The following is a 27,767-nucleotide window of genomic DNA, read 5'->3' as shown; positions in this document are numbered from 1 at the left end:
GTGCAAAAAGTTGTAAAACATAAAAAAGTGCTATAAATTAGGTATCGCCAGAATCGTACTGACCCGCAGAATAAAGTTAACATGTAGTTTATAATGCGTGGTGAACGCTGTATAAAAAAAACGAAAAAAGCTGTGCCAGAATTGCGTTTTTTTGTTTACCTGGCATCCCAAAAAATAGGATAAAAGGTGATCAAAAAGTTGCATGTACCCCAAAATGGTACCAATAATAACTACAGCTCGTCCCGCAACAAACCAGCCCTCATACCGCTACGTCTATGAAAAATAAAATTAGTTATGGCTCCAATAAGTCAGGAAATAAAAAAATATGCAGTTGTGCCCGAGGGGAACATTTCTTCTGTTTCAAGAGGCGATTTATCAAGGACCTAAAATTAGGGAACCAGGAAGGGGAGGGCCCAAACATATCCGCTGGAAGCGACGGTGCCCGTATTATACCAGGACAACACTTCCCAGCAAAATTCCCCAAACTACAAAGGCGCGGAGTGTGGACCAAAAGGGGGATAAGAAATGACACCATTTATCAGTGCGACACTGGCCTGTGCGGAAAGGATTGCTTCACAGCGTAACACACATCTATGGATTATTTTTATTTTTTTATACCACCTGACTATGCCCCTTATATACTCCGCCCCGCTTACATGTACCCCCACATTATAAAACACCAGCAATACTCAAACAAATATAGTACCAAGCAAAATCCGCTCTCCAAAAGCCAAATGGTGCTCCCTCGGCCCTGAACCCTACAGCGTCCCCAAACAGCAGTTTCCTTCAACATATATGGCATCATCATACCCGGGAGAACCCTTTTAACAATTTTTGGGGTGTGTGTCTCCAGCGTCATAAGCTGGGCATTACATATTTGCCACTGAATGGCATATCTAGGGAAAAATATAAATTTTTAATTTGCACCATCCGCAGCGCATTCATTTATGGAAAATACATGTGGGGTGAAAATGCTCACTACACCCCTTAATTAATGCCTTGAGGGGTGCAGTTCCATAGTGGGGGTCACTTATCAGGGGTTTCTTTTTATTATTTCACATCTGAGCCTCTGCAGTTGTGAACCAATACTTTGTAAATCGCCAAATTAGGCCTCCACTCCGCATGGTACTCTTCACTTCTGAGCCCTGTCATATGTCCAGACAAAAGATTAGGGCCACATGTAGGGTGTTTCTAAAACCGGGAAACACTGCATAATAATTAGAGAGCTGTCTTGTTATGGTGGCACAAGCCGGGCACCACATATTGGCATATCTATGGAAAAAAATCCCATTTTCACTCTGCAACATTGAGCGCACACTAATTTCTACAAAACACCTGCAGGGTTAAAATGCTTACTACACCCCTTGGTAAATGCATTGAGGGGTGTAGTTTCCAAAATGGGGTCACTTCTGGGGGGTTTCCACTGTTTTGGGCCCACAGGTGCCCAGAAACCAATCCAGCAACATCTGCACTCCAAATGGCGGTCCTTCCCATCTGAGCCCTGCGGTTTGCCCAAACAGCAGTTTATGACCACATATGGGGTATTGCCGTACTCGGGAGAAATAGCTTTACAAATGTTGGGTTCTTTTTTTCCTTTATTTGTTGAGAAAATGAAAAAATTTGCGCTAAAGCTACGTCTTATTGAAGAAAAAGGACTGTTTTTATTTTCACTGCCTAATTCTAATAAATTCTATGAAACATCTGTGGGGTCAAAATGCTCACTACACCCCTAGATGCATTCCTCAAGAGGTGTAGTTTCCTAAATGGAGTCCCTTTTTGGGCGTTTTCATTGTTTTGTCCCCTCAGGGGCTTTGCCAATGTGACCTGGCCTCCGCAAATCATTCCTGCTTAATGTGATCTCAAAAAGCCAAATAGCGCTCTTTCCCTTCTAAGCCCTGCCGTGTGTCCAAACAGCCGTTTATTACCACATGTGGGGTATTGTTTTACTCGGGAGAAATTGCTTTACAAATTTTGTGGTGCTTTTTCTCTTTCAGTCCTTCTGGAAATGAGAAAAAATTAGCTAAACCTAAATTTTCTTTGAAAAAATGTAGATTATTATTTTCAGGGCCTACTTCCAATAATTTCTGCAAAAAAACTGTGGTGTCAAATCGTTCACTATACCCCTAGATAATTTCATCAATGGGTGTAGTTTCCAAAATGGGGTCACTTGTGGGGGGTTTCCACTGTTTTATCCCCTCAGGGGCTTTGTAAATGTGACATGGCCTCCGCAAACCATTCCTGCTAAATTTGAGTTCCAAAAGCCAAATGGCGCTCTTTCCCTTCTCAGCCTCGCCGTGTCTCCAAACAACCGTTTATTACCACATGTGAGGTATTGTTTTACTCGGGAGAAATTGCTTTACAAATTTTGCGGTGCTTTTTCTCCTTTAGTCCTTGTGGAAATGAGAAAAAAAATCGCTAAACCTACATTTTCTTTGAAGAAATGTTGATTTTAATTTTCACGGCCTACTTCCAATAATTTCTGTAAAAAACCTGTGCGGTCAAAATGCTCACTACACCCCTAGATAATTTCCTTGAGGTGTCTAGTTTCCCAGATGGGGTCACTTTTGGGGGATTTTCACTGTTTTGGCACCGCAAGAGCCCTTCAAACCTGACATGGTGCCTAAAATATATTCTAACAAAAATAAGGCCCCAAAATCCACTAGGCGCTCCTTTGCTTCTGAGGCCGGTGCTTCAGTCCAGTAGCACGCTAGGGCCACATGTGGGATATTTCCTAAAACTGCAGAAACTGGGCAACAAATATTGAGTTGCATTTCTCTGGTAAAACCTTCTGTGTTATAAAAAAATTGTATTAAAAATGTATTTCTGCAGAAAAATATGAAATTTGTAAATTTCACCTCTACTTTGCTTTAATTCCTGTGAAATGTGTAAAGGGTTAAGACATTTTCTAAATGCTGTTTTGAATACTTTGAGGGGTGAAGTTTTTAAAATGGGGTGACTTTTTTGGGGTTTCTAATATATAAGGCCCTCAAAGCCACTTCACAACTGAACTGGCCCCTGTAAAAATAGCCTTTTGAAATTTTCTTGAAAATGTGAGAAATTGCTGCTAAAGTTCTAAGCCTTGTGAGGTCATAGAAAAATAAAAGGATGTTCAAAAAACGATGCCAATCTAAAGTAGACATATGGGTGATGTTAATTAGCAACAATTTTGTGTGGTATAACTGCCTGTCTTACAAGCAGATACATTTAAATTGAGAAAAATGCTAATTTTTGCAATTTTACGCTAATTTTTAGTGTTTTTCACAATTAAATACTGAACATATCGAGCAAATTTTGCCAGTAACATAAAGTCCAATGTGTCACGAGAAAACAATCTCAGAATCGCTTGGATAGGTGAAAGCATTCCGGAGTTATTACCACATAAAGTGACACATGTCAGATTTGAAAAATGAGGCTCTGTCAGGAAGGTCAAAAGTGGCTAAAGAGGGAAGGGGTTAATGTGCTAAATGACTATTCTAGCTGCAAAAGTCTTTTAATGCAATATCTACATAGGTGTATAGAGGCCCATTTCCAGCAACCATCACTCCAGTGTTCTAATGGTACATTGTGTTTGCTAACTGTGTTAGAAGGCTAATGGATGATTAGAAAACACTTGAAAACCCTTGTGCAATTATGTTAGCACCGCTGTAAACAGTTTTGCTGTTTAGAGGAGCTATAAAACTGACGTTCCTTTGAGCTAGTTGAGAATCTGGAGCATTACATTTGTGGGTTCGACTAAACTCTCAAAATGGCTAGAAAAAGAGAGCTTTCATGTGAAACTCGACAGTCTATTTTTGTTCTTAGAAATGAAGGCTATTCCATGCGAGAAATTGCCAAGAAACTGAAGATTTCCTACAACGGTGTGTACTACTCCCTTCAGAGGACAGCACAAACAGGCTCTAACCAGAGTAGAAAGAGAAGTGGGAGGCCCTGCTGCACAACTGAGCAACAAGACAAGTATATTAGAGTCTCTAGTTTGAGAAATAGACGCCTCACAGGTCCTCAACTGGCAGCTTCATTAAATAGTACCCGCAAAACGCCAGTGTCAACGTCTACAGAGAAGAGGCGACTCCGGGATGCTGGCCTTCAGGGCAGAGTGGCAAAGAAAAAGCCATATCTGAGACTGGCTAATGAAACGAAAATATTAATATGGGCAAAAGCACACAGACATTGGACAGAGGAAGATTGGAAAAAAGTGTTATGGACAGACGAATCGAAGTTTGAGGTGTTTGAATCACACAGAAGAACATTTGTGAGATGCAGAACAACTGAAAAGATGCTGGAAGAGTGCCTGACGCCATCTGTCAAGCATGTTGGAGGAAATGTGATGGTCTGGGGTTGCTTTGGTGCTGGTAAAGTGGGAGATTTGTACAAGGTAAAAGGGATTTTGAATAAGGAAGGCTATCACTCCATTTTGCAACGCCATGCCATACCCTGTGGACAGCGCTTGATTGGAGCCAATTTCATCCTACAACAGGACAATGACCCAAAGCACACCTCCAAATTATGCAAGAACTATTTAGGGAAGAAGCAGGCAGCTGGTATTCTATCTGTAATGCAGTGGCCAGCGCAATCACCAGATCTCAACCCCATAGAGCTGTTGTGGGAGCAGCTTGACCGTACGGTACGCAAGAAGTGCCCATCAAGCCAATCCAACTTGTGGGAGGGGCTTCTGGAAGCATGGGGTGAAATTTCTCCCGATTACCTCAGCAAATTAACAGCTAGAATGCCAAAGGTCTGCAATGCTGTAATTGCTGCAAATGGAGCATTCTTTGACGAAAGCAAAGTTTGAAGGAGAAAATTATCATTTAAAATAAGAATCATTATTTCTAACCTTGTCAATGTCTTGACTATATTTTCTAGTCATTTTGCAACTCATTTGATAAATATAAGTGTGAGTTTTCATGGAAAACACAAAATTGTCTGGGTAACCCCAAACTTTGTGTATTTCTTATATAGTTTTTCAGCAATTGTGTGAGAACTGGAGCCATGGGAATGCTGGAAGTTGTAGTTCTCTTCTCTTATACTCCTCCCTGTAATGTCCTCTGATATTACATAATAACAGTCTGGACATGCCGGGAGTTGTAGTTCTCTCCTCTTATAATCCTCCCTTTAATGTCTTCTGATATCATATAACAGTCGACATGCTGGGAGTTGTAGTGCTCTCTTATACCTCCTCCCTGTAATGTAACTGTGGGTGGGGGGGCTGATGGTTATTTTACTGTGGGTGGGGGAGGGGGTTATGGTTATTTTACTGTGAGGGGTGGCTAATGGTCATTTTACAGTGAGTGGGGGCTGAAGGTCTTTAAGTGGTTTCTTCCTCTGGCCTCCCATTGAAATTAATAGGAGGCAGAAAAAACCTGCGGCGCTTGTTTGAAGTGCTTTTTTGCCTGTGGTTTTTGCATTAGCTTCAATAGCTTAAAAAAACGTGTGCAGAAAACACTACAAAAAAACGCAAAGAAAAAGTGTCAATTCAAAATCTGCCTCAAAATTCGCAAAGGAATTGGGAGGCAGATTTTTTTTCTGCCTTATAAAAAAATGCCACATGAACATATCCTAAGGCTGTGTTCACACTGAGTTTTTTGCAGGAGGAAAATTCCTCCTGCAAAAACTGCTCCAGACGTTTTTTGCACAGTGGTTTGACAAAAACTCGTCAAAACACTAGTCGAGGCGATTTTTTCCTCTTTCTGACTGATTGAAATGGGGTTTTGGAGGCGGAAACCGCCTCAAGATGGGTCATGATGCTTCTTTTTACCGCGACGCGTTTTTTTTACTTGCGGTAAAAAAAACTCGTCCAACTCCCATTGAAATCAATGGGAGGCATTTTCGGGCGGTTTTTGAGGAGTTTTGCGGCGCGGTTTCCGCGTCCAAAAACTCGTAAAAAAAAAACTCTGTGTGAACAGGGCCTAAGAGTATAGTACTTGTTTTTAGCTGTTTTTGTCTTTTTGTAAACAATTTTAGGTAGAGGTGCCCTGGGGATATATTTTTTTTCCAGGGGTACCTCGAGCGGGAAAAGGTTGGGAAACTCTGCTCTATTGCGTTGCGAAACAGGGGATTTGAAGCTCTGTAAAAGAAAAATTTAACTCCGACCCCTATAAAGATTTACTATGAAATTAAACAGCACATAATTTTAGATAAAAATAGAAATAAATACGTTAAATAGAGCACATTAATCCCACCTCTTTGTTTGTTGATAGCACTGGGCTCATATTTTTCTATAAAAACTTGTACTTGCTCAATCTTTGCAGCTGGGAAGAGCAATTCATTTAAGCGACTATCTCTCTGCTTCTGGTTGATAAACTTTGTGAGATGATCTTTAGTCATAATTCACTGTATTAAACGATACATATTGATTTGTGCTCCCACAAAATATGAAACTTGGTAAATTCACTGAAATGATTTATGAGTAAAACGTATAACTTTTATTTCATAACTCTCTAAAAACAGGGGTACAATCACCACTGTGAAAAGTCCCACCGTGTGTATTTAAAAACGTATTAAACAAACATTCCCAGTCCTGATTCATTTGTGAACCCACTATGACTGGGTGTACTTTAAAGATACCAATATGGAATCAGCGTTTAAACATTGGTGTAACAGTGGATAAGACCCTAAAACACACCGGAGCCTGCAGTTACCGCACCTAAATCTACTAATGCTAAGGTACACATAAATACCACTGTCCCCTACGCAAAATTCCTCACTTAACCTGACCCTACGCGTTTCTATACTTATCATCAGGGGTCTGTAGCTTGGTCACTCTGGCCAGGATGCCAGCGATATTTCTTCAACAGCAGATATTCTGCTGTACACCACGGAAGCATGCACACATAGATGTCAGCGGCATGCTTCACTACGGGACTCTGAGTTAGTATAACACATTACTCCTCCCCCTGACCTCGGCGGCGCACTCCGAACCAGCCAATCACACTAACCCACCAGATTCGTGACGCCTGACTATGTGACTCCCGGCCGTCACCTGACATACCCGGAAGCAACATCGACAACATCAAACCGAACGCGCAGGCGCAGTGGGAGGCTGTAGGCGCATCTCCTTGCTGCACAAGAGCTCATTCTCATTAGGGATAGAGTATAACAATAATAAGTTTGGATAATTATTGCGTATCAGCTCAAAACCGCAACTAGACTGCCATAAATAAAGCACCTTCTCTGTAGATACATATTGTATAAATAAATGAGCGATATAATGTCAGCCACACTTAGGAATTTTGAAACACTACTGAAAAAGAAGAACCATGCCTGTTGACATTGAATGGCATACTGCAAGTAGCTGTACAAGGACCGGGTTGAACGGCCATACACCCACCCAGAAAACCAACATGATATATATTCAGTCAGAATGTATATTTAGATAAAACAGGTATAATTTGTTTGCTCGTTTAGACCTTCAGGCTGTACACAAGCCAGTCTATAAATCCATTGGGCCTCTTTGCGCAGAATGAGGTTGTCCCAGTCCCCTCCCCGCTTAGGAGGACGCACCAGTTCAATCTCCTGAAATTGTAAACATTCTGCTCTGCCTTGATGTTTAGCATGTACATGTTTGGATATGGAAGTATCTCTCAAATTAATAACATCTCCAACATGTTCTCTAATCCGGTGCCGAAACTGCCGCACCGTTTTGCCCACATAATTCAGGGGGCATGGACATGTTATTAGGTAGACCACTCCTGCTGTTTTACAGTTCACGAAGTCTCGAATATCATACTCCACCTTCGTGGTAACACTTTTGAATTTTTTCCCACTCTGAATGAATTCACAAGCTTTACAACTGCCACATCTATGTGTGCCCTGTATCTGCCTGTCCAGCCAAGTTCCTTTTTGTGTTATAGGGTCAAAACAACTCTGCATCACCCTATCCCTGATGTTTTTACCTCTACGGAAAGTAACTGAAGGCCATTGTGTAATCTGATCCGCCAAGTCCGCATGAGCACCTAGGATACACCAGTACCTTTTTAAAATTTGCATGATCTCAGATTGTTTAGAGTCATAAGTACCTATGAGTCTCGTGACTCTTTCCTCTTTGCGTTGTCTAGGGACTAGAAGACTCTGCCTGTCTGCATCCCTCGCTCCCTCATAGGCCTTTCTAATTACCCCCTTGTGGAAGCCTCCCTCCTTTAATCTATTTGTGAGGTCTTGTGCCTGTATCTCAAAATCATCTATTGAGCTACAGTTCCGGCGTACTCTCATAAATTGGCCCCTGGGGATCCGTCGTTTGAGGGGATAAGGGTGGCAACTGTTCCATTGAAGGAAGCTATTAGTCGCTGTCGCCTTTCGGTGTACTTTGGTACGTATTGTGCCTTCCTTAGTTTTAATGATCTTAAGATCTAAGAAAGATAATTTCTGATCACTGATTTCACATGTGAACCTTAGCCCTAGATCGTTAACTTTAAGGGCTGCCACAAAAGTATTGAATTCCTCCACTGTGGAGTTCCAAAGTAACAACACGTCATCAATATATCTAATCCAGATGCTTATTGATGAAGTCCACTTAGCGAATTTATCCCCAAACACTACTGTCTCTTCCCACCAACCAAGAAATAAATTTGCATAGGTGGGAGCAGTAGGACTCCCCATTGCTGTACCACGTTGCTGGTGAAAAATGCGGTCTTCAAAGATAAATACATTTTTTTCTAACACAAAATGTAGCAATTGCAAAACAAGTTGGTTATGAGCCACATATTGAGTACCTCTAGATTTTAAAAAATATTCCACTGCTTCACAACCAAGTCTATGTGGAATAGAGGAATACAAAGGCTGGCCAAGAATGTATTTTGTTCCAATGTGATACCCTCAATTTGTTTTAAAACATCCATAGTATCACGTACATATGATGTAAGGCCTAGTACAAACGGACGCAACACCTGGTCTATATATGTGCTCACATTTTGGGTTAGATTGTTGATACCTGATACAATAGGTCTGCCACGTAAGGGGGGATACCCTTTGTGGATTTTAGGCAGGCTATAAAAACATGCCATGATGGGAAATTGTGGAATCAAGAAGTTAAATTCACCAGCACTAATCAAGGACCTACTCTTTGCATCACGCAAAATGCCCAAAAGCTCCTTTTTGAACAATGCTTTGGGGTTCTCTTTTAAGATGATATAACAGTCAGGATTGAGCAAAATGTCCTCACACATTTTCTTATAGTCTTCTCTACTCATAACCACGATGTTCCCACCCTTATCGGATGCTTTTAGAATGATATTTTGTCTTTTTTCCAAAGTGGTAAGAGCTAAACGTTCAGACCAAGACAGATTGTTGTCAATACCCCTCACATCCTGACTCAAAGCCTTAATCTCATCTCCTACCATGTCAACAAACAGATCCACATTTGTAAAGTCTCCCAATGGCGGCAGCTTCCTACTTTTGATTTTTAGATTGGTAAAAGGACCTAGTCCTGGAGCTCTACCTGATTCCTCAAGCAACCCTTCCAAGGCTTCCAGGCCTTCCAAATCAGATTCTTCTAAACCCATTTCCAGACATTTTTTTCGATTATGATGTTTAAAAAACTTAATCCATTTTAATTTTCGAGCAAACAAATTCAAATCCTTTATCCAGGTAAATGAATCAAATTTCACTGTGGGGACAAATGAGAGCCCCTTCTCTAAAAGCAAGATCTCAGATGGACTCAGATTGTATTCAGATAAATTAATAATTTGTAACTTATCCGTTCCTATTCCCTTTATAAATCCTTTTGTCCCCTCAGCATGTAGCGGGAAATGGGGGGATTGTTGGATAAAAAAAAAATTGAAGCTCTGTAAAAGAAAAATTGAACTCCGACCCCTATAAAGATTTACTATGAAATTAAACAGCACATAATTTTAGATAAAAATAGAAATAAATACGTTAAATAGAGCACATTAATCCCACCTCTTTGTTTGTTGATAGCACTGGGCTCATATTTTTCTATAAAAACTTGTACTTGCTCAATCTTTGCAGCTGGAAAGAGCAATTCATTTAAGCGACTATCTCTCTGCTTCTGGTTGATAAACTTTGTGAGATGATCTTTAGTCATGTAAGGCTTGGCTTTAGAATGGCTGAAACACAAGAAATACAGAAAATTATTTTAAGGCTATAAGGTTGTGTTCACATGTTATAGATTTTACTCTTTGCAATGCATACAAATACCAGCAGGTCTCTCAAGTCCTTGCGTCTCCTTGCCGTCATCAGCGTAGCCTCAGATAAACTCCCCACCAATGAGACCTACTGGTAAAAAGCCATTGTGTGGCAAAAATCCAGAATGATTTTAACACAAGTGGCCCCAAATGAGGATGCTACCCTTGTGGTGACTGTATCTCATGCACAAATTTGAGACTCATGTTTGAATCAGCAAACAATCAACGACAATTTAAAGGGGTTTTCCCATGAAGGACATTTATGACGTATCCACGGGATATGTCATAAATGTCAGATAGATGCGGGTCCCCTAATTCCCGTTCTAGCTTTTTGGGCTCCCGCTAACTCCCGGCCACTTCTTGATTACATGGTCGGGACATTGTCGGGAGTTACTGAAACAGCGTAACTCGATGAGCTACGCTGTTTCCGTAACTCCCATAATGGTGAATGGCAGTTATGGAAGCAGCGTAGTATATGAGCTACTTAACTACTATTTATTTTTATGGGATTTACGGAAACAGCGTAGTTCAGCGAGCTTCCCAGAGGAAGCCGGAAGGGCGAAACCCAGGGTTGGGCTAGAGAGTTTAGCATGCTGCATGCTACTGATCATGATATGTCTTTTATGTTCATTTATCCTGTAAGTATGGAATAAAAAGCGTGAAGTGAAGTGGTCCAAAAGGTGTTGCACTATTTGTTCCCTGTTTGGAGATATAGGTTGGTGATCGATTGGGAATATTTGGATCGAGAGACCACCGTATTCCTTGTGGAACTACAAGGCGAACAATATCCGAGAGAACACAAACAGGACTTGGAACTATCTTTTTGCATATGGGCTGGAGGATAGTGTACCCTCTGAAAATGCTGTTCGTCTGCCTTTCTAAATGACTGTCTGAGCAGTAAAATTTATACATCTGTCTATATCTATTTTGGGGTGTTGAGGATTTCACCTAACATATAATTTTTACCCGCTCCAGTCAAACATAATACATACTGAGTAAAGAGACGGGGACTACTATATATATTTTACTTTATACATTATTGTTTAACTGCTGTTTACTACAGTATGTTCACTTTATACATTATTGTGTAACTTCTGTTTACTATGTGCACTTTATACATTATTGTGTAACTGCTATTTAGTATGTGCACTTTATACATTATTGTGAAACTGCTGTTTACTATGTGCACTTTATACATTATTATTGTAGAACTGCTGTTAAGTATGTGGACTTTATACATTATTGTTTAACTGCTGTTTAAAGGGAGTCTATCACCAGAAATGTACCTATCAAACTAGCAATAGAGTAATATAGTGTAGGCTTATCTGAATGTAACGTTATTTTCCTTTTCCTTCCTTTGCAGAGAAAATCACTTTAATCAATATATGCAAATGAGCATTTTGGGGCAACGAGGGCAGCACCGTTGCTCCAAAATGCTTTGTCTTCTTTACCCAGTCCATCTCTTATTTCATTGATTGACAGGGGCCAGGCAGTGTAATAGCCTAAAAAAAAAAAACACAGAAAAAGGCCATACTTACAAACGGACACAGTGTAATAGCCTAGTTCACGCCTGACCCCATAGTCTACTGAACGCATGCGCGGCTCTGCTTCATAATCGGCGCATGCGCAGTACACCCTTGATATTGCACCAGTCTAATCGACTGTACTGCGCATGCGTCCATTATAAAGAAGCTTTCTGCGTGTTTTTCTGCCATGTATTTTTATGAAGAAAAAACTCAGGAAAAAAAATCCTGTTCTTACCATCTGGACAACAACTGTCCATAGGGTCATAGCTAGGGGGGCCTGGCAGGGCATGTGCCCATGTTGCCGGGTGCATGGGGCACCAACAAAACTCTGCCTTGGCCAGGTATTAAGATAAATGGCTAGGGCATGGATTTTAATCTTTCCTTCAAGTGAAGGGAAATCTAGCTATGCCTCTGCCTGTCCATATTTCCTATCAGGGCACATGGACCACCTTTAAAGAGGCTATGTCACCAGATTCTCAAATCCCTATCTCCTATTGCATGTGATCGGCGCTGCAATGTAGATAACAGCAACGTTTGTTTTTTTTAAAAAACGTTCATTTTTGGCCAAGTTATGAGCTATTTTATATTTATGCAAATAAGCTTTCAAATGGACAACTGGGCGTTTTTTTTTCGTTATGTCCAACTGGGCGTGTAATTGTGTTTTTAACTGGGCGTGTTTATGTGTATGACGCTGACCAATCCGTGACCAGTCAGCATCATACACTCCTCAACATCTGAAATATTCTGTGCTGCTGTGAACTCTGCTCTTACCATTACGTAGCTCTCAGTCTGTTACCTCTCCTCCACTCCTGTCCTCAATAACACCTTCACATGATTGGCAAGTCACCACCCCGCACAAGATCCTACTGCACGGCTGACAGCCGTCAGCTGTATAGATAACAGCACGGTTGTGTTGGAAGCGCGCCCTGCTGTGTCTCACTTAGCAGCTGGGTGTGTTCCTCTCATCTAGCTGCTACGTTCTATCCTGACCGCCGGTGAATTCTCCGTGCGGTCTTCGCAGTGCTGCTACCCCGTTTACCTACGGGAGCAGAACGCGGCTCCTGAAATACTCTGTGCTGCCTTAAACTCTGTGGACAGGTCAGGCTGACTGTTATTGAGGACAGGAGTGGAGGAGAGGTAACAGACTGAGAGCTACGCAATGGTAAGAGCAGAGTTCACAGCAGCACAGAATATTTCAGGAGAGGAAAGTGCAGATGTTGAGGAGTGTATGACGCTGACTGGTCACGGATTGGTCAGCGTCATACATATAAACACGCCCAATTAAAAACACAATACACGCCCAGTTGGACATAACGAAAAAAAACAACGCCCAGTTGTCCATTTCAAAGCTCATTTGCATAAATATAAAATAGCTCATACCTTGGCCAAAAATGAAAGTTTAAAAAAAAATAAAAAATGTTGCTGTTATCTGCATTGCAGCGCCGATCACATGCAATAGGAGATAGGGGTTTGAGAATCCGGTGACAGAGCCTCTTTAACTTTTTCGACTTTGGTGAAACTATGCATTATATGAGCACCAAGTTAGACAACTAGGGGAAATGTGTAGGCGCCCACAACTTGCCATGGGTGATTGCTGAAGTTTCAGCAGCTATGTCCACAGCTTTAGAAAAGAGGTTGTTCATGCTTTTTATGACAAGTTACAGTACATGTTTTTTTGTTTTTAATGAAACATTCCTTATATAAACCCACTGCTGCTTTTTAAGAATAAACCTAAAACCACTGCATTTTTTTTTTTTAGAGATGGTTCCTACTAGAGATGAGCGAACCGGGACAACCGAACCCGGCTTCGGTCCGAACATCGGGAAAAGTTAGGTTCGCAGCTAATCCGAACTTCACCGAGTTCGGCCGAACCCGTTTTGACCGAAGCCGGCTACATTTTGGCGCCTGCCACATGTTAGATGTAAAATGGAGGATTTCACAAGATCACCTGACATCAGGCTACCCCATAATGCCTTGCAAACGGCTCTCCCAGCCAATCGGGAGGCAGCATAGAGGCGGGCTCAAGCTTGCAATAAAAGTCTATGCACGGAGCTCAGCGGCCATTTTACAGAGAGGAGCTGTAGGGATAGCATCTCTGTGCAGTTAGGGAAAGCTTTAGGAATCTAAAAGCCAGGAATCCAGCAATCGAAGGGGCTCATCCACTACTCACTACTCAGCCAGTGTGTGAATACGCTTTTATAAGGGGCTCATCCCCGTTGCATCCAACTTGCAATACAGGCAGCCTTTGTAGTAGTACTACAAGGCCCAGCATTCCCTGAGTGCACCGCGGCGTGGCTGATAGAAATTCTCATTCATTGCCATTTGCCAAGCCAGTGTCAGTGTGAATACGCTTTTAGAAGGGGCTCATCCCCGGCCGTTAACATAACGAAATAACAATCCAACTTGCAATACAGGCAGCCTAGTAGTACTACAAGGCCCAGCATTCCCTGAGTGCACCGCGGCGTGGCTGATACAAATTCTCATTCATTGCCATTTGCCAAGCCAGTGTCAGTGTGAATACGCTTTTAGAAGGGGCTCATCCCTGGCCGTTAACATAACAAAATAACAATCCAACTTGCAATACAGGCAGCCTTTGTAGTAGTACTACAAGGCCCAGCATTCCCTGAGTGCACCGCGGCGTGGCTGATAGAAATTCTCATTCATTGCCATTTGCCAAGCCAGTGTCAGTGTGAATACGCTTTTAGAAGGGGCTCATCCCGGCCGTTAACATAACGAAACAACAATCCAACTTGCAATACAGGCAGCCTAGTAGTACTACAAGGCCCAGCATTCCCTGAGTGCACCGCGGTGTGGCTGATAGAAATTCTCATTCATTGCCATTTGCCAAGCCAGTGTCAGTGTGAATACGCTTTTAGAAGGGGCTCATCCCCGGCCGTTAACATAACGAATAACAATCCAACTTGCAATACAGGCAGCCTTTGTAGTAGTACTACAAGGCCCAGCATTCCCTGAGTGCACCGCGGCGTGACTGATATAAATTCTCATTCATTGCCATTTGCCAAGCCAGTGTCAGTGTGAATACGCTTTTAGAAGGGGCTCATCCCCGGCCGTTAACATAACGAAATAACAATCCAACTTGCAATACAAGCAGGATTTGTAGTAGTAGTAGTAGTAGTACTACAAGGCCCAGCATTCCCTGAGTGCACCGCGGCGTGGCTGATAGAAATTCTCATTCATTGCCATTTGCCAAACCAGTGTCAGTGTGAACACGCTTTTAGAAGGGGCTCATCCCAGGCCGTTAACATAACGAAATAACAATCCAACTTGCAATACAGGCAGCCTAGTAGTACTACAAGGCCCAGCATTCCCTGAGTGCACCGCGGCGTGGCTGATAGAAATTCTCATTCATTGCCATTTGCCAAGCCAGTGTCAGTGTGAATACGCTTTTAGAAGGGGCTCATCCCCGGTCGTTAACATAACGAAATAACAATCCAACTTGCAATACAGGCAGCCTTTGTAGTAGTAGTAGTACTACAAGGCCCAGCATTCCCTGAGTGCGACGCGGCGTGGCTGATAGAATTTCTCATTCATTGCCATTTGCCAAGCCAGTGTCAGTGTGAATACGCTTTTAGAAGGGGCTTATCCCCGGCCGTTAACATAACGAAATAACAATCCAACTTGCAATACAGGCAGCCTAGTAGTACTACAAGGCCCAGCATTCCCTGAGTGCACCGCGGCGTGGCTGATAGAAATTCTCATTCATTGCCATTTGCCGAGCCAGTGTCAGTGTGAATACGCTTTTAGAAGGGGCTCAGCCCGGCCGTTAACATAACGAAATAACAATCCAACTTGCAATACAGGCAGCCTTTGAAGTAGTAGTAGTACTACAAGGCCCAGCATTCCCTGATTGCACCGCGGCGTGGCTGATAGAAATTCTCATTCATTGCCATTTGCCAAGCCAGTGTCAGTGTGAATACGCTTTTAGAAGGGGCTCATCCCAGGCCGTTAACATAACGAAATAACAATCCAACTTGCAATACAGGCAGCCTAGTAGTACTACAAGGCCCAGCATTCCCTGAGTGCACCGCGGCGTGGCTGATACAAATTCTCATTCATTGCAATTTGCCAAGCCAGTGTCAGTGTGAATACGCTTTTAGAAGGGGCTCATCCCTGGCCGTTAACATAACAAAATAACAATCCAACTTGCAATACAGGCAGCCTTTGTAGTAGTACTACAAGGCCCAGCATTCCCTGAGTGCACCGCGGCGTGGCTGATAGAAATTCTCATTCATTGCCATTTGCCAAGCCAGTGTCAGTGTGAATACGCTTTTAGAAGGGGCTCATCCCGGCCGTTAACATAACGAAACAACAATCCAACTTGCAATACAGGCAGCCTAGTAGTACTACAAGGCCCAGCATTCCCTGAGTGCACCGCGGCGTGGCTGATAGAAATTCTCATTCATTGCCATTTGCCAAGCCAGTGTCAGTGTGAATACGCTTTTAGAAGGGGCTCATCCCCGGCCGTTAACATAACGAAATAACAATCCAACTTGCAATACAGGCAGCCTTTGTAGCAGTACTACAACGCCCAGCATTCCCTGAGTGCACCGCGGCGTGGCTGATAGAAATTCTCATTCATTGCCATTTGCCAAGCCAGTGTCAGTGTGAATACGCTTTTAGAAGGGGCTCATCCCCCGGGTTTTGATTCAACTTGCTGCACTCCAGCAGTGAAATGTCTGGTAAAAAAAAGGTTGTGAAAGGACGGGGTAGAGGAAAAAACACCCATGCCGTGTCCTCTTCCAGTCCAAATGTTGGATCTGTTGGTGCCAGACCCAGTACCAGCATTTGTGGCACAAGACATGTGCCTAGTTCCACTAGTAGCAGCCGCCATGTGCCTGCTGGTAGTAGTAGCAGTATCAGCAAGCCAGACTTGTCCATCTCCGCCGGTGGGCGGGTAACTTTAGACAATACGGCCATTGTGGACTGGTTGGCTGGCTCGCGGTCATCTCAGCAGGAAGACTCTGACGATCTGGCTTCAAGCCAGGTTTCGTTGGATTCCAGATCCTCTACAGTTCCTTGGCACAGTGACAGTAGTAATATAGGTATTTCTAGCGTTTCCATTCCATCATCTATGTCTTCACTCCCCCTTCCTAGCGGGAAGCCATCTTTCCTGAGAGTCCTAAGAGACATGTCCTCGGGTGCGAAGGAAGATACTGAACAACATAGTGATGATGATTTGTTTTCCGCGAGTCAGCCAACGGAGTATGTTGCGGCGGTGGTGGAGGTGGAAGCGGTGTCCGAGACGCATAGCTGCGGTAGTGGGGGTGTTGGTGGTGGTAGCCGTGGTGGCAGATGCATTCATGAGGGGGGGCATGGAGCCCGCCATGATGTCACATCACATTCACAACACAGTGACAGAAGTGGCGGGGATGATGAGGAGGGCTATGATGATGATGTTATTTTAGACAGGACGTGGGAACCAGGTGACGAGGTGATGACGGCGTCAGAGGAGGAGGGTAGTAGTGGCGAGGTAGGGGCAGAAGTCAATCTGAAAAATGTCAGAGGGTCAGCTCAGGAGCCGGTGACGGCGACACTGATGCTGGTGTAGGCTCCCGAAAAAAGCCTGCCAGACAAGGGGCAAGCTCGGGTGGTGGTGGTGGACGACGTGGTACTACCTCTTTACGGTACTCTGCCGTGCGGCAAATTTTCTGTACCTTCCCGGAGGATGAAAACATGGCACAGTGCCGTATCTGCAAACAGAAAGTAAGGCGTGGGCAGGGCAGCAATGTAGAAACTAACGCTCTACGTAAACACATGGAGCGGCATCACAAGGCCATGTGGGACGATCGACGTGCCCCACCATCATCATGTACATCTAATGAAGACCCCTCTGCCGCTGCTGCTGCTCCGAGTCCCTGTCATCTAAGTAGTAGCCAGGCCTTATCCACCATGTCGTTGTCATCATCATCATCACTGTCATCTAGTGCTCCTTCTACGTCCCGTCAGTTATCCATTACGGAATCGCTGTCCAATAAGCAACAATATATACCCAGTCATCCCCTTGTCGTGCGGCTTAATTCACACCTGGCTAAGTTGTTGGTGGTGCAGTCGCTGCCGTACCACCTGGTCGACTCTGCGGCTTCAAGCAATTGATGGCGTGCGCTCAGCCTAGGTGGCGAATACCTAGCCCACATTACTTCTCCAAAACAGCTGTCCCTGCCTTGCACAAGCACGTGGAGGAAAAGGTGTGCCAGTCTTTGCAATTATCCGTGTGCAGCAGGGTACATGCCACCGTCGACACGTGGAGCAGCAACTATGGGCAGGGACAGTACATGTCTTTCACGGCCCACTGGGTCAATATTTTGCAGTCCGATGCACCACCGCAGCAATGCCAGGCATTACCACCTCCACGCTTGTATCTTTCTGGTTCAACTCCGGACACCAGGCACCTACCATCCTCCTCCTCCTCCTCCTTGCCTTCCTCAATGGAGGTCTTCCCGTCCCCGACAGGACACAGCGTATCTTCCACTCCTCCTCCCTCCTCTTTTCATAGGTGCAAGGTGAAGCGCCACAACGCTGTCTTACACCTGCTGAGCCTGGGCGAGAAAAGCCACACAGGGCAGGAGCTGCTGCTGTGCATCAAGGAGGAAATTGCACGCTGGCTGTCTCCTCTGAAACTCACACTGGACAATGTTGTCTCTGATAACGGGAAGAACGTTGTAGCTGCACTGCGTCTAGGTCACCTGACACACGCTCCTTGCATGGCACATGTGATCAATCTGGTCATAACACGCTTCTTAAAGTCATATGTTGGTTTGTAGGGTGTGCTGGCCATGTCCAGGAGGGTTTGCATTCGCTTTACACGTTCGTATGCATTTAAGCACGCCCTCCTGGACTTGCAGCGTCAAAACAATCTCCCAGAACACAGCCTGATTTGCGACGTTCCAACATGCTGGAATTCCACCCTGCACATGTTGGACCGTCTGTACGAACAGCGGAAAGCCGTGAATGATTTCCTGATGCAGCAGACGGGCAGCGTTTGGAGCCAGTGTAATTTCGAGCTCAGGCACTGGCAGCTGGTTAGAGACGCATGTCACGTTTTGAGGCCGTTTGAAGAGACAACACGATTTGTGAGCCGTGACGCTAGCGGAATGAACGATGTTATGCCGCTGATATTCATTATGGAGCAAACGCTCACAGCGATGATTCAGCAAAGGATGGTGGAAGGATCACATCTGGCTATGGATGTTGAGGAGGAGGAGGAGGAGGATGAGGATGAGGAAACAGGACCTGAAGAGGAGCTGGATTTGTAGATGGAATCACAGGAAGGGATAGGGGAAGGGGGAGCCGCACAACATACAGTGATGGTGGTGATGATGAGTCTGACGACGACCTTGATGATGATGGACAACCATGGCAGTATGGGGCGGAGATGGAACCAACCGGGCCCTCTGAAACGCTGGCCAGGATGGCGAGCTGTATGCTTCGTTACTTGCGCGCTGACTGTCGTATTGTTAGCATGAAGCAAAGAGATGAGTACTGGATAGCCACACTTTTAGACCCTCGGTATAAAGCCAGAATGGGGGAGTTTTTTGCGCCTTCCGAGAGGGAGGCAAAATTGGCTTATTATCGAGAGAAGCTATGCAGCCAGCTTGTCATGGCTTTCAAACGGCAAACACCTGCTGCAAGCATGTCTGACCGGGGGGCCACTCTCCGCTCCCCACTGTCTCATCGTTCCACCGCCTCTGGCAGAGCTACCTCTGCAATAGGCGGCAGCAGCAGCCAAATCAGTTTGGAAAATATGATGACAACATTTTTACATCTAATACCCCGACCTGACACACATCGTAGTCACCAAAGGGATGTTCACCATCACCAGGTGCAGCACCTAAACAACCAGGTTCACTCGTACCTGGACTGTGCCCTTTCTCCGTCAGAAATGCTGATCCCAGACCCCATGGACTTCTGGGTCAGCAGATTGGATCATTGGCAAGAACTGGCCCAGTTTGCCATGGGTGTACTGTCTTGTTCACCCTCCAGTGTAGCGTCAGAGAGGGTATTCAGCGCGGCAGGGGGCTTCGTCACCCCTAAGTGAACAAGATTGTCCACCAACAGCTTGGAAAATCTCACGTTTCTGAAAATGAATCAAGCGTGGATCGGTGAGGATTTTAAAACCCCTGTGCCTGATTCCACTGATTAGATCTGACATGGCTGCTGCTGCTGCCGCTGCCGCCTGCTACTGCCGCCTGCTACTACGGGATTCTGTCCTGTCCACTCTTTTTTTAATGTGCCGCTGTTGGTGCTGCTGCTACTTCTACCACCAATCCACCCCCAGTGCCGTCTGCTACAAGCAGGCCTGCCCCACCACAGGGCTTTGTCCTGTGACTGTCCAGTCTCTTTTAATATGCTGCTACTACTACTACCACCCTTGCTGTCTGTTGGCTACCTCTACTACCACCAATACACCTCCGCTGCCGTCTGCTACAAGCAGGCCTGAGGCCTGCCCCACCACAGGGCTTTGTCCTGTGACTGTCCAGTCTCTTTTTTTAATGTGCTGCTGCTACTACTACTACTACCACCCTTGCTGTCTGTTGGCTACCTCTACTACCACCATGACCTGCCTAAGTAGAGTCGTGTGTTAACCTTATACCATACTATCCCCCCACCCCCACTTTAGTAAAGACACATGACACCGAGGTTGGATGTGAAATGGCCACAGCAGCCGTTTATTAATTTCACAGTTTTATAAAAACAATTTAAATCCGAAACATTCGGATAACTAGTTAGGAATCCACCAGAGAATTCCTCCTAATAATTCACATGACCCAACATGGGTCATAACATTAACCCGAGCAGAGGAAGTCCTTGAAGCCCCCTCAGATAGTCCTTTTTAAAGAACACACCGAATTAGCCATCTGCAAACCACCAATTACCTCCAGCCGTAAACCAGCTCGGAAGCACCGTTCACCTCTGCAGATGGCTCCAACCACTAGAAGTCCACTTCAAGGGGATAACACCCGATGAAGCCCTCAAGTGATATACCGACCACTAGAAGTCCACTTCAAGGGGATAACACCCGATGAAGCCCTCAAGTGATATACCGACCACTAGAAGTCCACTTCAAAGGGATAACACCCGATGAAGCCTTCAAGTGATATACCTTCTACCAGAAGACCACTTCAAAGGGATACCACCCGATGAAGTCTTCAACCATGTACCTTTTTTGGGGGACGCATACCCCCGATGCGACCCCCCCACCATTTTGTACTGACTGGCCTCAAGGACTCCCCCCGCCAGCTGCCATGACAACAGAACCTACTCCGGAAAAAGAAAAACATGTTAAATAAGCACACAAATAAAAAACCAACGCTCATAGACGGACGTACATAAGACCTAAAGAGTAACAAACCAAGGGCGGGAGGGTGGGAGCTTACTATTTCTGTGTTACTCCTCCCGCTGCTTCCGGCTCAATGCCGAGAAACAGCGGGAAGCTCAGTAACTGCCCCCCGTCCCCCTTAACTCCTCCCCGTCCCCCCTCCAACTCCCTCCAACTCTCCCTCACCTAATTAACCCTTTCCCTACTAGGACGGTCATGTCGGCTTCCCTTAATCCCTGCAGGCTGCGTCCAGCCTCTTCTTGACCTGCCTAAGTAGAGTCGTGTGTTAACCTTATACCATACTATCCCCCCACCCCCACTTTAGTAAAGACACATGACACCGAGGTTGGATGTGAAATGGCCACAGCAGCCGTTTATTAATTTCACAGTTTTATAAAAACAATTTAAATCCGAAACATTCGGATAACTAGTTAGGAATCCACCAGAGAATTCCTCCTAATAATTCACATGACCCAACATGGGTCATAACATTAACCCGAGCAGAGGAAGTCCTTGAAGCCCCCTCAGATAGTCCTTTTTAAAGAACACACCGAATTAGCCATCTGCAAACCACCAATTACCTCCAGCCGTAAACCAGCTCGGAAGCACCGTTCACCTCTGCAGATGGCTCCAACCACTAGAAGTCCACTTCAAGGGGATAACACCCGATGAAGCCCTCAAGTGATATACCGACCACTAGAAGTCCACTTCAAGGGGATAACACCCGATGAAGCCCTCAAGTGATATACCGACCACTAGAAGTCCACTTCAAAGGGATAACACCCGATGAAGCCTTCAAGTGATATACCTTCTACCAGAAGACCACTTCAAAGGGATACCACCCGATGAAGTCTTCAACCATGTACCTTTTTTGGGGGACGCATACCCCCGATGCGACCCCCCCACCATTTTGTACTGACTGGCCTCAAGGACTCCCCCCGCCACAGCGAAACAGGCCTTGACCACCTTAAGCCTGTGAGTTCCTCCACACCACCACCGCCCTTTCTATGCCTTCTGCTATCGCCAAGCTCCAAAGATCAATGCCAACCTCGGTCAGATGAACCCCGTCACTCCTCCAGAAATTCGCCACTCCTGACTCCAAATCCCTATGCCTCACGCAAATGCCCCCGTTTTTTGCCACAAAACGGGACACCGCCCGATTAACTTTAATGCGAGCCTTATTGACTCTCTCCACAGATCTAGCTAACCGCCAATGCTTTCTTGGGACTATGTCCGACCACACTATCACCAACTTGGGATAAGATACCCACAAACACAACATATCATGTTTGATATCCCGCACCAACTCACGAAAGGGGCGGACTCCTAAGTCATTCCCACCCACGTGCAACACTAAGACCTCCGGAACCCTATCAAGCCGAGCATATGTCTGGAATTCCGCCAACACCCTGCTCCACGACATACCTCTAAAACCCAGCCAATGCACAACCGCATCCTGTCGCGGAATGCGCAACTGGCGACCATTCGGGCGGACGTCCGCCCTCAAAGCCCCCCAGTGCACGTAAGAATGACCCATCAACCACACCAAACACGGAGGCGAATCTGAAACGGAAAAAACAATTAGGCACCACCATATAACATTTGTAAAGCGTTAACAGCAAAATTCATAACATATGGGGGCGGACATAGGACTTAAACCTGTTGGACTCCCAACGACCAATACGCCTCACCCCCTCATCATCCAACCCCCAGCGCCCCGCTTCTGTTGCTGCGCCAATCCTGAAGGAATGAGATGAATATGAGCCTGCCGCGACACCAACCGCCGTCAAACATTTTTTAAATACAGCTCCAAACTGAAACCTGGACAAAAACGACCTGTCCACATGACGTAACAAAGGCAAATCTGGAGACCCCCTGTTTGGCGTAAAACCCCGCATGCACTCTACTGGGCACATAACCGACCCCGGGGCGCAACCCCTTCAAAGCCTGCGATACCAGAAATTCCTTCGATACATCCTGAAAGCCCCGCAACTTAAACCCAAAACGCCACCGCAGATATGAACCGGTTCACCCTCGCCACTGAAAACCCCGCCTCCCAGGCGTCCCCTAACCAGTACAAAAGTGCCACCAACCTGTCTCTCTCCGTATTGACGTCACCCAACTCTCTTACCCACTCCTCCCACTGCCTCCAACAAGCAGCATAACCACTCCACGTCGTGCGCGCCAAAGACCTTTGTACCAATTGTTCTACGGGACCGAGACCAGATCCCAAATATGCTCCGGACAAGCCAAACCGAGACGTTCCGCTCCCGGTGCCAATTGCCGAAACCGGTCCCACTGCGAGCGAGAAAGAGCATCAGCGATACAATTCCGTACACCCGGGACATGCACCGCCACCACCCACGCGTTCAACGACAAACATACCAACACTAAATGTCGCAACAATTGAACTACCGGAGGAGAGGACGCCGTGATGTTATTAATGGCAAGCACCACCCCCATGTTGTCGCAGTAAAAAACGGACCTTCTTATCCCTGAGCCTGTCCCCCCAAATGGTAGCCGCCACCACGATGGGAAACAGCTCGAGCAGGGCCAGATTCCGCGTGAGTCCACTGGACACCCAGCTAGCCGGCCATTGACCTGCGCACCACGGACCTCCCCCGTAAGCTCCAAAACCACCCGCCCCAGCCGCATCCGTGAAAATATTCAAATCACTCGTATCCTGCGCTGGGGCCATCCATAGCGAGCGACCATTGTACTGGCCCAAGAAGTCATCCCAAACCTGAAGATCAGCACAGTGCTCCTCCTTGAGCCGCACAAAATGATGCGGCGCACGCACTCCCGCCGTTGCCGCCGCCAACCTCCTACCAAACACCCTCCCCATCGGCATAATCCGGCAGGCGAAATTCAACTTCCCCAGCAGCGACTGAAGCTCCCTCAGCGTCATTTTCTTCATTCTACAAGCCCGTCGAACCTCCAGCCTCAAAGCACCCAACTTATCCGCCGGGAGACGACACTCCATCGCCACCGAGTCTATTTCGATTCCCAAAAAACAAATCGTCGCTACCGGGCCCTCCGTTTTTCCCGGCGCCAAAGGAATCCCAAAATCCCTCGCCACCTTCTGTAGAGCATGAAGCAAATTACCGCAAACCGGCGAACCCCCCGGGCCAACGCATAACAAATCATCTAAGTAATGGATCAACGAGTCGACCCCGGATACTCCCCTCGTTACCCACTCCACGAAGCTACTCAACGCCTCGAAGTATGCACAAGAAAGGGAACACCCCATCGGAAGGCACTGATCCACGTAAAAGGCCCCATTCCAAAAACAACCCAACAGCCGTTGGCTTTCTGGATGGACCGGCAACAACCTGAACGCCGCCTCAATGTCAGTTTTTGCTAGCAGCGCCCCAGGACCCGCAGCCCGCACTAACCCCACCGCCTTATCGAATGAGGTATAAACTACGGAGCACAACTCGTGATCAATCCCGTCATTTACCGACGAACCCTTGGGATACGATAAATGTTGAATCAAACGAAATTTTCCGGGCTCGCGTTTAGGGACAATACCCAACGGGGACACAACTAACTCTTTTACCGGCGACTCAACAAACGGCCCCGACATGCGGCCCAACGAAACTTCTTTTTAACAACTTTTCCGACACGACTTTTGCATGCAAGTAAGCCGATTTTAAATTCCTCCGCGTAACCGGAACCTCATAAGGAGGCGGAGGAATAACAAAACCAACACGAAACCCTTCATAAAGCAACTTAGCCGCCGCCCTATCCGGATACTCATTTAGATAAGGGGCCATCTTTTCCACCCTCACCGGCGACACCCCCTTGACCAGCCGCGTGCTGGTTACCTGACCTCTTTTTTCGCAGACATTTTGCCGCCCCGTGTGCTGCACCATTACACTCGGAACACACGTGCTTGAACTTGCACGTGGCCCCGAACTTGCACTGACCTTCATTAAATTGCCAGCAAAACCCCGCCTTTCCCCCGCCGCTTTGTCCAACCTGACTAGACTGGCCTCCCTGGCCGGCGCTCCCGGGAAAGGACTGCCTAACCGGAGCCGTAACCCGTAACCAGAGAGCAATATCCTTCTGGTCCCACCGAATCGCCGGCCGAACCGCCTTCCGCTGACGGAATTGCTCATCGTATCGCAGCCATGCTTGACCCCCATACGCCCTGTGAGCCTCCCCAATGGCATCAAAATAACAAAACAACGCCGAACAATTTTCCGGCGCCTTTTCCCCTATCACACTAGCCAATATGGCGAACGCCTGCGACCAATTAACGAACGTCTGCGGGATAAGCCTATACCGCCGCCGTTCCTCCTCGTCCTTTTTACTCTCATCCCGCTTGCTCTTATCCAAATTAAATTTAGCGAGCGGCAAGAGAGAAAAAATTTCAACCTACTCGTCCTTCCAGATCCGCTCGCGCACCTCCTGCTTTAAATGCGCCCCCAACGAACCTTCAAAACAAACGTACACCTCCCCCCGAGCACGATCATCAATACGCACTCGATCGCCATCCTTTTGTGCCTCGGTCTGTACCGACACCGCGACCGCCTCTCTAACCGCCATCACGGGACGCGCCTGTACCGATCCCACGTCCCTGGGGCCTTCCCAAACTACCGCAGGGGACACTTCCGTTACTACCGGCGCCGCGGCCCTGTCTATGCGCCCCACCAGCTCCCGTAAGCAACCCACTAAGTCCGCCAAACCCGCTCCGTCGCGTCCGCCCGCGCCACTACCGGCCCCCGATGCAATACTAGCAGCCCCCCCGCCGACACCCGACATAAAAATCGCTGGATAAGACAGAGATGGAGTTATACACTCACCGGGCTGCACAGGCGCTGTGTTCCCGTCAGCCGGACCATCCTGACCTCGACGATACACGTCCAGTTCACCTTCCTCCAGCTCTTCTCTCGCCGACGACTGTCCATCCCAACGACATCTGTGGAACGGGGATGAGGACGCGCTGACCGATGGGCCGGCAACCTGCCGCCCGACCGCCGGGACCCAGACTTCCGACCGGACCTGTTGCCTCGACGTCGCTGCAGATCTAGGCGTCCGTCTAGACGATCCTGACGAAGCCTGCCCCCTGGCCGGAACATCACCAGGCGGGGCGGCCGTACCTTGTCCTCCAAATCTTCCATCTGATGGGGGAGGGGTGACAGGGAGCCCAGCCTGCGACTCCCTGCTTACCGCCGGACCCCGTCGCGGCCTGGGATTCCTGCCAGGACGCAGGGCCTGAGAAGGGGCGGTCCTCCCAGATGCCTGGCCTGCAGCGTCCGGGATCGGGCTCCCTCTGCGACGCCGTGTCCGCGGGACTGCCTCCGGACTGAGGCGCTCTGGAGGTCGGGACCGCCGAGAGGGACGGGTCGACCCGGCCTGCGTCGCCGTCACCCCCGGCAACGCTCTCTGCCTGCTCTGCGCAGGAGCGGTTGTTGCCGACTCCCCCCCCGCCGCCATAACCATGCTTGTAAGGGGGCCGGGGGAGGGGAGCCTGTCCTGTGCAACAGACCCCGAACGCCGGGCCCGACGTGGCGAAACGGCGTCCGGGATCTTAGTTATTGCAGCCACGGTCTCCTCTAGCCATCCGGGACCGTGGTGCACAGCTGCGGCCCGCAGCCGCTCTAACATTAAAGCCTCTGCCATCCTGAGAAGCACGGGCAACGGGGAGCTTACTATTTCTGTGTTACTCCTCCCGCTGCTTCCGGCTCAATGCCGAGAAACAGCGGGAAGCTCAGTAACTGCCCCCCGTCCCCCTTAACTCCTCCCCGTCCCCCCTCCAACTCCCTCCAACTCTCCCTCACCTAATTAACCCTTTCCCTACTAGGACGGTCATGTCGGCTTCCCTTAATCCCTGCAGGCTGCGTCCAGCCTCTTCTATACACCTCCACTGCCGTCTGCTACAAGCAGGCCTGCCCCACCACAGGGCTTTGTCCTGTGACTGTCCAGTCTCTTTTTTTAATGTGCTGCTACTACTACTACTACCACCCTTGCTGTCCGTTGGCTACTACTACTACATCCAGCCTCTTTTTTTAATGTGCTGCTGCTACTACTACTACCACCCTTGCTGTCAGTTGGCTACCTCTACTACCACCACTGCCGTCTGCTACAAGCAGGCCTGAGGCCTGCCCCACCACAGGGCTTTGTCCTGTGACTGTCCAGTCTCTTTTTTAAATGTGCTGCTGCTACTACTACTTCCACCCTTGCTGTCTGTTGGCTACCTCTACTACCACCAATACACCTCCACTGCCGTGTGCTACAAGCAGGCCTGAGGCCTGCCCCACCACAGGGCTTTGTCCTGTGACTGTCCAGTCTCTTTTTTTAATGTGCTGCTGCTGCTACTACTACTACTACTACTACCACCCTTGCTGTCTGTTGGCTACCTCTACTACCACCAATACACCTCCACTGCCGTCTGCTACAAGCAGGCCTGCCCCACCACAGGGCTTTGTCCTGTGACTGTCCAGTCTCTTTTTTTAATGTGCTGCTGCTACTACTACTACTACCACCACCCTTGCTGTCCGTTCGCTACCTCTACTACCACCAATACACCTCCACTGACGTCTGCTACAAGCAGGCCTGAGGCCTGCCCCACCACAGGGCTTTGTCCTGTGACTGTCCAGTCTCTTTTAATGAGCTGCTACTACTACTACTACCACCCTTGCTGTCCGTTGGCTACCTCTACTACCACCAATACACCTCCACTGCCATCTGCTACAAGCAGGCCTGAGGCCTTCCCCACCACATGGCTTTGTCCTGTGACTGTCCAGTCTCTTTTTTTAATGT

General features: G+C 47.1%; 1 protein-coding gene across 1 annotated transcript in view; it reads right to left on the bottom strand.

Annotated features, from left to right (window-relative positions):
- The window catches only part of PLCB2 (phospholipase C beta 2), a 207,257-nt gene that overhangs the window by 74,016 nt on the left and 105,474 nt on the right, over positions 1-27,767 (bottom strand). The window contains exon 9 of the mRNA XM_075843498.1: positions 9,892-10,058. Coding sequence (XP_075699613.1) covers positions 9,892-10,058 — 167 coding nt within the window. The remainder of the gene's footprint in view (positions 1-9,891; positions 10,059-27,767) is intronic.

Source organism: Rhinoderma darwinii, chromosome 12 (assembly GCF_050947455.1).
Source record: "Rhinoderma darwinii isolate aRhiDar2 chromosome 12, aRhiDar2.hap1, whole genome shotgun sequence".
Classification (NCBI taxonomy): domain Eukaryota; kingdom Metazoa; phylum Chordata; class Amphibia; order Anura; family Rhinodermatidae; genus Rhinoderma; species Rhinoderma darwinii.
This window is presented reverse-complemented; position numbering and strand designations above follow the sequence as displayed.